Genomic DNA, 16,510 nt, shown 5'->3' on the forward strand with positions numbered 1-16,510 from the left:
TCTCCACGGACCGCGGCAGTCCCGGTGCTAATGGCATTTCCACGATGGTGTTAGGTGGGGAATTCAAGGGTGTCGACCCAGCGACCACGAAGGAAACAAGCGACATGTGTCCAGCCCAAATTACAAGAAGGATATTGAGGTGCTGGAGAAGGTGCTCTTGCTGCCTTTTACTAGGATAATACCAGAACTGAGACGATAGCAAAATACTGCGAATGCTGGAAATCCGAAATAACAACAGAAAATGCTGGAAAAACTCAGCAGGCCAGGGCAGCATCCGTGGAGAGAGAGAGTCAACGTTTCAGGTCGAAACTCTTCGTCAGAACTGAGAAAAAAAAGCAGGAAATGAAACAGATTAAAAGGCCAGTTTGGGGGCTGGGAAATGGGGGAGGGGATGAAAGAACAAAAGGGAAGGTCAGTGAGAGGTGAAGAGACATTAAGAGATATTCAAGGCCAGACGAGATGGTAATAGGACAGGTAAAGAGACAAAAGACGGCTCTAGATTAGGTGTGAAATGCGCTGGCAGAGAGACAGCTGCCGTGTGGGGGAGAAAAAAAAGGGAAAAGGCTCAAACCAAAGGTGTGGATAAAAAATATATAAAAATATAATAGGGGCCGAGGTTATGATCTGAAATTGTTGAACTCGATATTGAGTCCGTGATGTGCCTTCAATAACCACAAAACTAGAAGTTATAGACTTTAACAAGTTGGCTTTTAATCACTAAGATCAGAGCTAACATCTCAACACACTGACTGGCTCGCAGGAATGAGTCATACAGATCCTGGGATCTTTATGTAAGAGAAGTCAGGGGCGGAGTCAAGAGCCAAGACCTGGAACCTTACAGGTTAGTCAGGAAAGAGGAAGTGAAACTATACACCGTGTGGGGAAGGGTAATATACATGAGTGCAACACGAATACAGGCAAGAACGAATACAGGCAAGACAAACAGGTTTCATTACAGTCCGGAAGGCTGTAAAGTGCCTAATCGGAAGATGAGGTGCTGTTCCTCGAGCTTACGCTGAGCTTCCGTGGAACAATGCAAGAGGCCGCGGACGGTGAGCGGTTGTTCCCATCAGGAAAGACCGAACAGGCTGGGGCTCTTTTCTCTAGAAAAGAGAAGGCTGAGGGGTGACCTGATAGAGGCCTTTAAAATTATGAAAGGGGTTCGATAGGGTAGACATGGAGAAGATGTTTCTCCTCGTGGGGGAGACCAGAACTAGAGGATCATCAATATAAGATAGTCACTAATAAATCCAATAGGGAATTCAGAGAGTGGTTAGAATGTGGAACTCGCTACCACAGGGAGTGGTTGAGGCAAATAGCAGCGACGCATTTAATTGGAAACTCGATAAACATATGAGGGAGAAAGGAATAGAAGGATATGCTGAATGAAATAGGGTGGGAGGAAGTTTGTGTGGAGCATTAGCACTGGCATGGACCAGTTGGGCCGAATGGCCTGTTTCTGTGCGGTACATTCTATGTAAGGTAATGATGGTGTGTGACTTGGAGGGGGAACTGGAGGTGATGGTGTTCCCACGTCTTTCGGATGAGACGTTAAACCGAGGCCCCGTCTGCTCTCTCAGGCGGACGTAAAAGATCCCACGGCCACTATTTCGAAGACGAGCAGGGGGGAGTTCTCCCCGGTGTCCTGGGGCCAATATTTCTCCCTCAACCCACATAACAACAACAGATTATCTGGTCATTATCACATTGCTGTTTGCGGGAGCAAATTGTCTGCCGCGTTTCCCACATTACGACAGTGACTCCACGTCAAAACAAAAAGTACTTTGTTGGCTGTAAAGCGGTTTGAGACGTCCGGTGGTCTTGAAAGGCGCTATATAAATGCAAGTCTTTATTTTCTTTATGACATTGATTATCATGTCCTGCTCAACGGTAAAGATCGCGGGGCTGGGAAGCGCTGTCGAAATAAGCGAGGTTAACTTGTCCCGCTGTAATCACACCCTCCGACCAGTGGTGGCGCTGAGTGCTTGCATAAAATGTGACCGGTTTACATAGAGAGCTTCCATTATAAATGTGGATGTAGAAATTCATAATGAAAATATAAAGATATAATAATTGGCAAAAAAAGCCAGAGGGAGAGATGAGGAGACTTTTTTTTAACGCAGCGAGTTGCTGTGATCTGGAATGCGCTGCCTGAAAGGGCGGTGGAAGCAGATTCAATAGTAACTTTCAAAAGGGAATGAATCGGATAAATACAGGAAACTTTTTTATCCGGCACCGACGGGACCGGCGTGGTGCCGGTTTATCAAAAAGTCCGGATTACAGAGAGGTATAGTTAAAAGGTACGAGAGCTCCGTACACAGCAACAAATCCAGGCTTCCCTGTTGCTTAGCAACAGCTGCAAGAACCCCGGCCACAGACTAAGCATCCCTGTTGCTTAGCAACAAGTGCAGAAACCCCCGATTACACAGCCAAGAATCAAGAAATGGCCAGTAATATGAAGAAAAACTTAACTGAACCTACTCCTGAATTTTGCCGGTTAACCGAGGTTTCCGGTTGTTTGGGTGCCGGTAAATCGAGAGTTTCCTGTACTTGAAAAGGAAAAATTTGCAGGGATATGGGGGAAAGAGCAGGGGGGAGTGGGACTAATTGGAGAGCTCTTTCAAACAGGCACAGTGGGCCGAATGGCCTCCTTCTGTGCCCTTTCATTCTATGATAAGGACAGAGTGTATGACTTTAAAATAGGTGTGAGTTACATCTGCACGCCCTGGTTCAATTACCCCCCTCCCCCACCCCACCCCCGTCCTCTTAACACCACTTCACCCGAAGACCGCACTTGGATTTGCGCAATGCCACGGGAGGTCAACTAGTATTATGAATGAGTCAGAGCGGGATATTGGGGAGCTCGCGCGTTTCAAGGGGAGGCTACTCTCAGTGCTTTTAGAAGCTGAAATAGATGCTTTAGAAGTTGTGTGTGTGGGGGAGCCGCAGTATTGGGATGGAGTGGCTCAATTCAGCAGGCAGTGACTAGTGGGATACCGCAGGGATCGGTGCTAGGACCACAGCTATTCACAATATATATAAATGATCTAGACAAGGGAACTAGATGTAATATCTCCAAGTTTGCAGACGACACAAAGCTGGGTGGGCGTGTGTGTTGTGAGGAGGATGCAGAGAAACTCCAGTACGATTTGGACAGGTTGGGTGATTGGGCAGATGCAGTATAATGTGGATAAATGCGAGGTTATCCACTTCGGTGGCAAAAACAGGAAAGAAAATTATTATCTGAACGGCAATAGATTGGGAGAAGGGGAAGTGCAACAAGACCTGGGTGTCCTTGTGCACCAGTCGCTGAAGGTAAGCATGCAGGTGCAGCAGGCGGTTAAGAAGGCAAATGGTATGTTGGCCATCATAGCGAGAGGATTTGAGTACAGGAGCAAGGATGTCTTGCTGCAGTTGTACAGGGCCTTGGTGAGACCGCACCTTGAGTATTGTGTGCAGTTTTGGTCACCTTATCTGAGGAAGGACGTTCTTGCCATGGAGGGAGTGCAGTGAAGATTCACCAGGCTGATACCTGGGATGGCATGAATGACGTATGAGGAGAGATTGGGTCGATTAGGCTTATATTCGCTGGAGTTTAGAAGAATGAGAGGGGATCTCATTGAAACTTATAAAATTCTAACAGGACTAGACAGACTAGATGCAGGAAGGATGTTCCCGATGGCGGGGGAGTCCAGAACCAGGGGTCACAGTCTAAGGATAAGGGGTAAGCCATTTAGAACAGAGATGAGAAGGAATTTCTTCACCCAGAGAGTGGTGAACCTGTGGAATTCTCTACTACAGAAGGCAGTAGAGGCCAATTCATTAAATATATTCAAGAAGGAGTTAGATATATTTCTTAAAGGGATCAAGGGATATGGGGAGAAAGCAGGGACCGGGCTGAATTTGGATGATCAGCCATGATCTCATTAAATGGCGGAACAGGCTCGAGGGGCCGAATGGTCTACTCCTGCTCCTATCTTCTATGCTTCTATAAAGCGAGAGGTAAAAGATTCAAACATAGGCCCCGTTTTTTGTCAAAACAAAGTTTATTGGTCCTCGCGGCCGCAGACGACGCCAGCGTCTTCGTCATGTGAGCAGTTGTGTTCCCCGACCGGCGCGTGCCGACACCGCAGCAGGTTTCTCTCCCTGCCGCTGCACTGCACGTCGTCCAGGAGGATCGGCAGGGCGCTCCTGGCCCCGAACTCCGCCTTCCTGGTGGCCCGCACGGCGCCCGGGTACCCGAGCTGGCGGCAGGCCACCACCGCGGCTTTGGAGTTCCACGAGTCGTCGCACACTGTGCCCCACTGCCCGCCGATGTAGATCTCCACCCTCCCCCGGCCCCGCGCACGCCCTGGGCCAGCCAGGCGCACCGCTCCGTCCCGCAGCTTGATGCGCTTTCTCTTGCCCGGCTTCGACCCTTGGCCTTTGCGCCCGGCGGCCGCCGAGCCCTTGCCGCCCATTGGCCGGCCCTCTTTAGGCCGGGTTCTGTCGGTCTTACTCGGCGGCTTCGGCAACGTGGTCTGCGGCCGTTGGCTCTTGGGCGGCGGTCTGGACGTAACGTGACGTGACGCCTGGATCACCGTCATGCCCGGGACTTGCCGGTACCAGCTCGAGGTGGTCGTCCGCGGGGCAGCGGTCGTGTGCCGGGCTTTTTCCTTCTGAACCACAGTTGCTTTAGAGGTGACGACCTTTGGCCTCTTCGCTGGAGTCCTGGTTAGCGTGGGCTTGACCGTGGTTGCTTTCGGAGGAGCAAGGGTCGTGGTTTCGGACTCCAAGCTGAGTTCTGCAGAGAGACGCAGAGCGGATTCACGTCAGTTTGCTCCAATTTCACCCTCCTCTCCTCTGGGTCCCCTCCCTTGTCCCACAAACCAACCCCACGGCAGTCAGCATGCAAAGCTATCAATGGGCGCTGTATCCCTCTCTATAACCCTCAGTCCTTGCAGCCTCTTCATTATGTATTGACCTGGCTCAGTATATCTGGTCTTACACCCCAATCTCTTCCATCCTGATTTGCTGCCATTTTACTTTGAGCCAGTCAAGAAATTGTGACCCCTGAGGCGTGACCCCTAAAGCGTGATCCTGAGGCGTGACCCCTGAGGTGTGACCCCTAAAGCGTGACCCCTGAGTCGTGATCCCTGAGGTGTGACCCCTAAAGCGTGACCCCTGAGTCGTGATCCCTGAGGTGTGACCCCTAAAGCGTGATCCTGAGGCGTGACCCCTGAGGCGTGACCCCTAAAGCGTGATCCTGAGGCGTGACCCCTGAGGTGTGACCCCTAAAGCGCGACCCCTAAAATGTGACTGATACTAAATGTGACACACACTATACGGAAGACTTTTAATATATTCTAGGTTTTATATAAAGACGGAGACAAGAACGGACTCACTCTGCTTTGGCCGGAATCGAAGCAACTTTCCCTTCACGGTCACCGGCGTTGGTTTAAAGTGACATTTCCCTGGCGGTGCTCGCCTGGAACAGAAAAATGAGGATAGTAGAAGCAATGTTCCCTCTCGGCTGTGCAGTAACGGGAAAGGATCCGCACGGGCCACTCACCGGCTTCTCCATTGCAAGTGCCGCGCACGCACAGGAATTTAAAGGGACCGCGCAGTAAAAGAAACGGGCCTCGCGAGAACAAAGCGCAGCTCACAGGGAACACCGGGCAGGCGCAAAAAAGGGGAGTCGGACGGGACTCGAAGGATAATAGAGTTGTCGGCCAGTGTAACTGGGTCGATGAGGCAATGAGTTGCGTTACTGCAGAGAGAGAGCGAGAGAGAGCAGGGACTGAGGGATGTGACACACTTCTCTGGATTAAATTTCATCCATCATAGATTCTTCCTTTAGCTGCTTCATCGGAGTCACTAACATATATTTTAAAAAATTCTTGGGATGTGGGCGTCGCTGGCAAGGCCAGCGTTTATTGCCCATCCCTAATTGCCCTTGAGAAGGTGGTGGTGAGCCGCCTTATACAACTGAGTGGCTTTTCAGAGGGCAGTGAAGAGTTAACCACATTGCTGTGGGTCGGGGGTCACATAGTGGCCAGACCGGGTAAGGGCGGCAGATTTCCTTCCCTAAAGGACATTAGTGAACCAGATGGGTTTTTGCGACAATCCGGTATAGTTACATGGTCACCGTTACTGATACTGACACTGACACTAGCCTTTAATTCCAGATTTATTTGATTAACTGAATTTAAATTCCCCAACTGCTGTGGTAGGATTTGAACTCACGTCCCTAAGCTAGGCCTCTGGATTACTGGTTCAGTAATATAACCACAATGCTACCTTAATGCACCAGGAAGTAAGTTTGACACTTACAGAGATCCCGACTCTCTCTCTGTGAAAGCCTCGGTGTTGCGATGAGAAAGATTCCCCACCCCACAACAGTACAAAACAGAAACTTGTCATTTATGACTTTAAACATCAAAGAGGAGCGGGGCGGGGGGTGGGGGGGAGTTCTCCCCCTGGTGTCCTGGGGCCAATATTTATCCCACAACCAACATCACTAAAAAAAAAACCAGACGATCTGGTCATTTATCACATCGCTGTTTGTGGGATCTTGCTGTGCACAAATCAGCAGCCGCGTTTCCCCACGTTACAACAGCGACTGGCTGTAAAGCGCTTTGGGCCGGTCCTGAGGTGGTAAAAGGCGCTATAGAAATGCAAGCTGTTGTTGAAATTGTGGCTTGTTCACCAGGAAAGGCGGTGAATGAGGTGGGAGCTCCCGGAGATATACACAATTATCAAAGGGTCACTACTTCCAACTGGCATCTGGGGGTCCTCGTACATGAAACACAAAAAAGTTAGCGTGCAGGTACAGCAAGTAATTAGGAAGGCTAATGGAATGTTGGCCTTTATTGCAAGGGGGGTGGAGTATAAAAGTAGGGAAGTCTCGCTACAACTGTACAGGGCGCTGGTGAGATCACACCTGGAGTACTGCGTACAGTTTTGGTCTCCTTATTTAAGGAAGGATATACTTGCATTGGAGGCAGTTCAGAGAAGGTTCACGAGGTTGATTCCTGGGATGAAGGGGTTGACGTATGACGAATGGTTGAGCAGGTTGGGCCTATACTCATTGGAGTTTAGAAGAATGAGAGGTGATCTTATTGAAACATATAAGATTCTGAGGGGGATTGACAGGGTGGATGCAGAGAGGATGTTTCCCCTCGTGGGGGAATCTAGAACTAGGGGGCATAGTTTCAGAATAAGGAGTCGCCCATTTAAGACGGAGATGAGGAGGAATTTCTTCTCTCGGAGGGTCGCGAATCTTTGGAATTCTCTACCCCAGAGAGCTGTGGAGGCGGAGTCATTGAATATATTCAAGGCGGAGATAGACAGACATTTGAACTACGAGGGAGTCGAGGGGTATGGAGATCGGACGGGAAAGTGTTGAGGTCGAAGATCAGCCATGATCTCATTGAATGGCGGAGCAGGTTCGAGGGGCCGAATGGCCGACTCCTGCTCCTGTTTGTTATAATCTTATGTAAACCTTGCTGCACGGTGATTGGACTAAAATACATCAAACATCCGTTTCGGGCAGATATCGATGAGACTTGTCTCTGCGTAGGGCAGTGAAGGTAATGAACTCAGACTTAACCATCTTTTCGTTAGCTGACCTGTTGACCGGGTGCTGCTGCAAGTATTTTATTCCCGAATGGACGGGGCTGCAATCAGTGTTCTCTCTCTCTCATTTTATTTTGGGTGCGCGGCCCCTTTAACAGGCTGCGGGGCCCATTCGTGGGACCTCCCGACCGCTGCGAGGCCGTGCAGCTTAATGGGAACATTGCCTGTAATTATCTTGCGTGCTTTTTTCCTCTTGTCAGTGTACGGGGGGGATTTATTGGGGTTGCTTCTTTAGCTGCAAGTCCTCAGTTTGCCAGCGGAGGGCGGCATCAGCCAGCGAACGGCAGCGTCTTTAGCGAGGAGTCCTTTCAGGAGCAAGTCAGGCTCTGACTGGGGCTGGAGTTACAGCCCCACCCTGTCGCTCTCTGGAAGCTGTCTTGCGAGATGGGCACAAATAGGGGAGCGAGTCCAAATCAGGTATGAAGGGCTGTGGATGCGGAAGCGTTGAGCATATTCAAGGCTGAGATAGATTTTTGGACTCTAGGGGAATCGAGGGAGACGAGGATTGGACGAGGAAGGTGAGTTGAGGTCGAAGATCAGCCATGATCTTATTGAATGGAGGAGCAGGCTCGAGGGGCCGAATGGACGACTCCTGCTGTGTATCCAGCTCCTTTGTAAAGGAGCTTATCGACTCAGCTCCCGCTGCTTTTGCTAGGGGTGCATGGGAAGGGGTTTGAACTATTCCACTCCGGATCGGGCCTGTTTGTGATGCCTCACAAGGGCGAATAGTTTGCCATGGTTATATTTGAAGAACCGTTGCTTGGATGAGTACCAGAGGGCCCCAGACAACACCGGTGGAACCATCCACCCCCCCCTGCCCCCCCCCCCCCCTAGAGTGAGTCAGGGCCTTCAGGAGAGGAGAATAAAACCACGAGGGGGAAGAAACCAAAGTGACGGGGTCCCATTTACCAGCTGTTGGCAAAATAGTTCGAGTTTCTTGAGTTTCATGGGCTGGAATGCTCGGGCTCGCAGTCAGGTCTGACCCACATGAGAAATCCAGTGAGTAGTCATACCATAAGAACTAGGAACAGGAGTCAGCCATTCGGCCCCTCGAGCCTGCTCCGCCATTCAATGAGATCATGGCTGATCTTCGACCTCAACTCCACTTTCCTGCCAATGAGAGGCTGAGAGGCTGTTTCCCCTGGTTGGAGAGTCTAGAACCAGGGGTCACCGTCTCAGAATAAGAGGTCGGTCATTTAGGACTGAGATGAGGAGGAATTTCTTCACTCAGAGGGTGGTGAATCTTTGGAATTCTCTCCCCCAGAGGGCTGTGGAGGCTCAGTCGTTGAGTATATTCAAGACAGAGATCGATAGATTTTTGAATATTAAGGAAATCAAGGGATATGGGGATAGTGCAGGAATGTGGAGATGAGGTAGAGGTTATGCTTCAACTGTATAAAACACTAGTTAGGCCTCAGCTAGAGTACTGCGTGCAGTTCTGGTCACCACATTACAGGAAAGATGTGATTGCACTCGAGAGGGTACAGAGGGGATTTACAAGGATGCTGCCGGGAGTAGAGAATCTTAGCTGTGAGGAAAGACTGGATAGGCTGGGTCTGTTTTCCTTGGAATAGAGGAGGCTGAGGGGAGACCTTATTGAGGTGTATAAAATTATGAGGGGCCTAGATAAAGTGGATAGAAAGGACCTATTTCCCTTAGCAGAGGGGTCAAAAACCAGGGGGCACAGATTTAAAGTAATTGGTGGAAGGTTTAGAGGGGATTTGAGGGGAAATTTCTTCACCCAGAGGGTTGTGGGGGTCTGGAACTCACTGTCTGAAAGGGTGGTAGAGGCAGGAACCCTAACCACATTTAAAAAGTACTTGATGTGCACTTGGGATGCTGTAACCTGCAGGGCTACGGACCAAGAGCTGGGAAGTGGGATTAGGCTGGAGAGCTCTTTGTTGGCCGGCGCGGACACGATGGGCCGAAATGGCCTCCTTCCGCGCTGTAACTTTCTATGATTCTATCAGCCATGATCTTATTGAATGGCGGAGCAGGCTCGAGGGGCCGAATGGCTGATTCCAGCTCTTGTTTCTCATTCATCTCACAAACACGGGGAATATTGTGAATCAGAACATTGAAAGAAAGCTTGCCACTCACCGGGAAGGGTCGATCAGTTTGTACAGGGTCCCTGCTGGTACGTACGCGCTGGGGTTTCCGCTGGACATGAAGTAGAGTTCACCTGGAAGGAGTGAAAGTGGCTGTGTCGCCTTTTTCTACACATTTACGCATCGCGGAAACAGTAAACCATGAAATGAGGCGAATCGCCCGCGGCCCGTGTCAGCCACACTCTGCCCACGCTTCATTCCTCAGGCTCAGTGCTTCTCACTGACTTGCTTTTGGCCAAAGACCAAAATCCGAAGCATTGTCTTGCTCAGAGTGACGGGGCTGGGATTTGCTCACCTGGTGACCTCAGTCCCGTGGCTTCCGGCAGTTGCCTTTGTGAAGAACTGTGGGGCGTGTTTCTACCTTAAAGGCACCAATAGAATGGGAGGAGGAGGAGGAGGAGGAGAGGAGGAGGAAAGAGAGGAGGAGGGAGAGGGGGAAGGAGAGAGAAGAGAGGAGGGGAGGAGGAGAAAGGGGAGGAGGGGAGAGGAGAAGGAAAGGGAGGCGGAGAGAGAGGAGGAAGAGGGGGAATGTGGTGTATGTAACCTGTTCCACCTTAAGAGAACTCAAGCCTGTTCCACCTTAAGAGATGTACTACTTTCTCTGGCTGCTGTATACGTAATACCTACTGTGTAGTGATATTGTATTTAGTATAGTCCTGACCTCCAACTAGTAAAGACCTGTTGAACTTTATTCTTGTAGTCTGTGTCAGTAATTAATCTTAATACAACTGGAACACACAGACTTAACAGTGGCGACGAGTCCGATTCTTACCCTGCGGCAGTTTATATCCACAGCGGCTTCGTCCACAGAACGGGCGTCGAAGAGAGGCATCCACCCTCATCACCCTGCTGGAAGACACGTCGCGCGGCAGGCATCGAGAACCCGGAGTGCAGAAGACATCCTGAACTCGAAGCCTCCATCAGCGGCAGTCAGCTATCTTCTTTCTACCTCGGTGGTGGGTAAGCCGGTCAGCGACGCGAGCAGAAAGTCTGCCGCGTTGGCTGTACAGACGGGGGGAGGAAGACGGAGGAATAAGGGCGGTGAGATCGATCGCAACCGGAGATAAGGGCCGGGCCGCATTCGGGCCGAAAGGCGCAGCACGGGGACATCGATCGCGGCTGGTGATAAGGGCCGGGCCGCTCTCGGGCCAAAAAGGCGCAGCGTCTGGGGCGACTGAAGGCGCGAGAGCCGCGGTGAAGGCGAACGCAGCCGGTGCTAATAACCGGGCTGCAAGAAGGGCTGCGAGGCGCGACATCGGGGAAGCGCGAATGCCCGAGGGAGCCGCGGTGAAGCGGAGACAGCGTCGGGGGAGTTACTAACCGCTGGGAAAGGGGAGCAGCAGCGGCACGCCAAACGCCATTGCAGCCAGTGGGTGAAGACCGCCAAGCGCGGGAAAACCGCCATTTTGTAGGCGGAGGACGAAGACAAGAGCGGGAAGCCGCCATCTTGGGATAAAATAAATTGCAACGATGCCTAAACATGGGAACATTGATACCTTTGATGGCGACATCGAAGATTGGGCCATGTATGTAGAACGCATACAAAATTATTGTAAAGCAAATAAAATCCCAGATGCAGAGAAAGCACTAACGTTATTGAACTTAATGGGTGCGAAGACATATGGGCAATTGAAACACCTTTTATCACCAGATGAACCGGCGGATAAGACGTTCGAGGAGATTGTTACTGTCCTGAAAAATCATCTAAACCCCACGCCGCTGATGCTAGCGGAACGATTTAAATTTTACAGCAGAAGGCAGCTGAAGGATGAAAGCAATGCTGAATATTTAATGGAATTGCGTAAGCTAGCAAAGTACTGTCAGTTTGGAACGGGACTAACAGACGCGCTAAGAGATAAATTTGTGTGTGGATTATTAAAAGAAGATACACAAAAGCGACTGCTCGAGGAGAATGAGCTGACGCTTGAGAAAGCGGTCACTATGGCAGCAGCACACGAAGCCGCAGCGAGAGGCACGGCAGTAATGCAGCTACGGTCACCGGAACACAGTACAAATAAATTGGGTTTGAGTACTGTAAAATGTTATCGTTGTGGAAAGACAACACACGATCAGAACCAGTGTTGGTTTAAAAACCAAGAATGCAGAACGTGTGGCAGGCTTGGCCACATAGCTAAAGTATGCCGGTCAGGAAAGAAGACCAGCAACAAAAAGTCACCGCAAGGAAAATACATAAAGGTGCACAAGGTGACAAAGACCAGTTCGAACGAACAGAAGTCAGATTCAGACGCTAGCAGTAATGAACTGGGTAGCTTAAGAGTACACAACGTTGGTAAGGATGCAGATCTCCAGACAATTTGGGTCACTCTTCAGATAGCAGGAGTCCAAGTAAAGATGGAATTGGACACTGGATCGGCATTGACGGTCATGAATAAGAAAGATTACAAAAGGTTATTCCAACATATTCCCCTACGGGATACGGAGACTATATTGAAAGCATACACAGGGCAAAGAGTGTACCCCATCGGAGAGATAGAGGTAAAAGTGGTCCACAAGGGCGAAGAAAGCCAAGTAATGGACTTATATGTGCTACCTGAAGGAGGTCCACCACTACTGGGACGGGAGTGGATTAGGAAAATGAATATGGACTGGCACTCCTTAAAAGCACTAACGGTAGATTCCGGGGAAACAGATGTCAAACCTAAACGATTGTCCAAAATATTGGATGATGCTAAAGAGGTGTTCCAGCAAGGACTGGGAACACTGAAAGGAATTACGGCAAACATCAAGATTGATGAACATGCACAACCAAAATTTTTCAAAGCCAGACCGGTACCCTATGCAATACGACCTACTGTAGAAGCGGAACTGGAAGCGCTAGAATGTTCAGGTGTACTGTCTAAGGTAGATTGGAGTGAGTGGGCTACGCCCATTGTTCCCGTTATGAAACGTCCTTCGAGCAACAAGCCAGGAGAACCAGGGAAGGTTCGCATCTGTGGAGATTTCAAGATCACCGTTAATCCGGTGCTTCACACGGTGCAGTATCCGCTTCCGCGGATTGAGGATATTTTTGCTTCGTTGTCTGGCGGGAAACACTTCACCAAGATAGACCTGGCGCAGGCGTACTTGCAGATGGAGGTTGATGAAGAGTCACGCCAGTACCTCACGATCAACACGCATAGAGGTTTGTACCGGTATAATAGGCTGGTTTTTGGAGTGGCATCGGCTCCGGCAATTTGGCAGAGGGCCATGGAGCAGGTATTACAGGGAATTCCAGGCACACAATGTTACCTGGACGATATTCTGATTACAGGTGATGGTGATGAAGAACACTTCGCAAACTTGGAACTGGTGCTCAACAGACTGAAAGAGTATGGACTTAGAGTTAATCGGCAGAAATGTGAGTTCTTTCAGAAGCGGATCTCGTACTGTGGTCATGTCATTGACCGGGAGGGGCTTCATAAGTCTCCGAACAAGATAGAGGCAGTTGTAAAGGCTCCCGCTCCGGATAATGTCTCTCAGTTGAGGTCGTTTCTGGGATTGATTAACTATTATCATAAGTTTCTACCGAATCTATCCACGATACTGCACCCGCTGAACGCTCTTTTACAGAAGGGGGTACCATGGGAATGGAGCGAAAACTGTAAGAAGGCATTTCGCAAAAGCAAAGAATTGATCACCTCAGAGGAAGTGTTGGCTCACTTCAACCCGACACTGCCTATTCGGTTGGCTTGTGATGCTTCTCCATATGGTATTGGGGCAGTACTCTCACACAAGTTGCCAAATGGCACGGAAAGGCCAGTCGCGTTTGCATCCAGATCATTGACCTCCGCTGAGCGCAACTATGCGCAGATCGATAGGGAGGCTCTCAGCCTTGTATGGGGTGTGAAGAAGTTTAATCATTACCTGCAGGGCCAAAAATTCACACTTCTGACAGACCATCAGCCGTTGGTATCCATTTTTAACCCTAAGAAGGGTGTTTCGGTGATGACAGCACAGCGACTCCAGAGATGGTCCCTTTTCCTAGGGGCACATCAATATCAAATAGAATTCAAAGGTACAAAGCAGCATGGCAATGCTGATGGGCTGTCGCGCCTGCCACTACCTGAAGCAGAAGAGACGACGAAAGTTGACCCTGTTGAGTTATTTCATTCGACCATCATCGAGTGTTTACCAGTCACCAATGCAAGTATTGAAAGAGAAACCAGGAACGACCCGACACTGTCCCGAGTTTACGAGGTGACAGTGAAGGGATGGCCAACACATGGTGATCCTCTGTTACCGGCATTCTCGGCAAGGCGAGACCAGCTGTCCGTCTGCCATGGTACTTTGATGTACGGGACAAGAGTGATTATTCCTCCCAAGTTACGGGAAAGAGTTCTAAAGGAACTGCATGAAGGTCATCTGGGGGGAGTTAAGATGAAAAGTCTTGCTAGGGCTTATGTATGGTGGCCGGGCATTGACCAACAGATAGAGGAGTTGACAAAAAGCTGCGCTGGGTGCCAAAAAGTGCAAAATGCACCTCCGATCGCACCGCTACACCCATGGGAATGGCCTTCAGCCCCATGGCAACGCGTACATATTGACTTTGCTGGTCCATTCATGGACTCCATGTTCCTAATTGCGGTGGACGCACATTCCAAATGGCCAGAAGTGATCAAGATGAATACCACTGCTTCAGAAAAGACAATTGCGGTGTTAAGAACAATATTCGCAAGGAACGGATTGCCAGAACAGATATGTTCGGACAACGGACCACAGTTCGTGTCGGAAGAATTCCAAAAATTCTTAAAGAAGAATGGGGTGAAACATTATACCTCTGCCCCATATCATCCGGCGACAAACGGGTTGGCCGAGAGATTTGTCCAAACATTCAAAAAGGCAATAAAGGCCATGAACGATGATCAGATTCCGTTACAACACAAGGTGGACAATTTCCTAATGGCATATCGAAACGCCGCTCATGCAGTGACTAACCAAAGTCCTGCCATGATGTTTTATAACAGGAGGTTGCGGTCCAGGTTGGACTTGTTAAAACCAAATGTGCGGAGGGAAGTGGAAAACAAACAGTTCCGGCATATTAATAACAAGTCCACTCGAAGTTTCGACGTAGGACAACCAGTGTTGGCAAGGGGCTATGGAAACGAAAAATGGCAGTCCGGAACAATTCGGGCCAGACAAGGACCTCTGATGTACACAGTAGATATTGGTAACAATGTGATAAGGCGTCATGCGGATCAACTGGTAGAATCAAGAGCAAGGGTCGAACCCATGGTTGCGACAGAGACAACTGTGGAAGACGTTAATGAACCTGAAGCATCTACCTCGGCAGGGACTGTACCTGATGATGACGTCCAATACATAGGAAACCAACAAGAAGAGTCACCTCAGCAACAAGAATCAGAGACCACTGAAAGGCGTTATCCAAACCGAATCAGAAGGCCTCCTGAGAGACTGAACCTTTGAACTGTTTATACCTGAAGTTATATATGTATATATGTTATGATGTTATGTTAAATGGGGATATGACTGTTAAGCTAAAAAGGGAGGATTGTGGTGTATGTAACCTGTTCCACCTTAAGAGAACTTAAGCCTGTTCCACCTTAAGAGATGTACTACTTTCTCTGGCTGCTGTATACGTAATACCGGTGGTGACCACCGGTATATAAGTACTGTGTAGTGATATTGTATTTAGTATAGTCCTGACCTCCAACTAGTAAAGACCTGTTGAACTTTATTCTTGTAGTCTGTGTCAGTAATTAATCTTAATACAACTGGAACACACAGACTTAACAGGGAAGGAGAGAGGAGGGGAGGAGGAGAAAGGGGAGGGAGAGAGAAGAGAGGGGGAGGAGGAGGAGGAAGGGGGAGGAGGAGATGGTGAGGAGCAATCGTGGGAGGAGAGATGAGGGGGAGCAGGAGGAAGGGGAGGAGGAGGAAGGGGAGAAGAGATGAGGGGGAGGAGGAGGAAGGGGAGGAGGAGGAAGGGGAGGGGGGGAGGAAGGGGGAGGAGCCACAGAGCCATTGCTGACACTATCTGACACAATCACCTCAGAGTTGGAAGGTTTAGTGTGGAGTAATTTTGGCCGACGCCTTGGGATGTGACTTGAAACCAAAGAAGAGCGGGGGGAATCTCCCAGTTTCTCAGCCAGCATCCATCTCTCAACCAACACCACCACTAATAGATGAACTGGCCGCTCATCTCATTGTATTTTGTGGGATCTTGCTGTGTGAAGATTGGTTGTCAGCATAATAAAGAGGGACAGTACCTCAAACGTAACCTGTGTGAATTGCTTAGAGGATAAGATACTGTCAAATCCCAACAAATATAAAATGGTCGCCAATAAATCCAATCGGAATTCAGGAGAAACTTCTTCACCCAGAGAGTGTTTAGAGTGTGGAACTTGCTAGTGGCTGATGCGAATAGTGTAGATGCATTTAAGGGGAAGCTAGATAAACACACGAGGGAGGAAGGAATAGAAGGGTGAGATGAAGAGGGGGTTGGAGGAGGCTCGTGTGGAGCATAAACACCGGCACGGACCAGTTGGGCCGAATGGCCTGTTTCTGTGCTGTGAATTCTAAATAAGTCTTCCTAATGCCCACATACATTCAGAGCCTCACGTGCTGAGTTTGTTAATCTTAGTTGGTTACACAGCCCTTGGGACAGAGAAGGGAAAAAATGAGCCAGGGTTCAGGGTGCTGATCATGAACTAGTGACACCCCCTGCCATTGGAAAATGCACCTCAAAGTAGGACACAGTTGAACTCAACTGTGCTGGTCTCCACAGTTGAGCATTGACGTAAGAAAACTACTAGGCACTCGGTCTA

General features: G+C 49.5%; 1 protein-coding gene across 1 annotated transcript in view; it reads right to left on the minus strand.

Moving 5' to 3' along the window:
• Positions 1-4,027: 4,027 nt before the first annotated feature.
• The window catches only part of LOC147096721 (HHIP-like protein 1), a 38,513-nt gene continuing 26,030 nt past the window's right edge, over positions 4,028-16,510 (minus strand). The window contains exons 7-9 of the mRNA XM_085973326.1: positions 9,718-9,799; positions 5,385-5,467; positions 4,028-4,783 (exon numbers count right to left, since the gene is read on the minus strand). Coding sequence (XP_085829452.1) covers positions 4,047-4,783; positions 5,385-5,467; positions 9,718-9,799 — 902 coding nt within the window. The 3' untranslated portion in view covers positions 4,028-4,046. The remainder of the gene's footprint in view (positions 4,784-5,384; positions 5,468-9,717; positions 9,800-16,510) is intronic.

Source organism: Somniosus microcephalus, chromosome 34 (assembly GCF_052327205.1).
Source record: "Somniosus microcephalus isolate GS21.2 chromosome 34, FLI_Smic_1.0, whole genome shotgun sequence".
NCBI classification, from domain to species: Eukaryota; Metazoa; Chordata; class Chondrichthyes; order Squaliformes; family Somniosidae; genus Somniosus; species Somniosus microcephalus.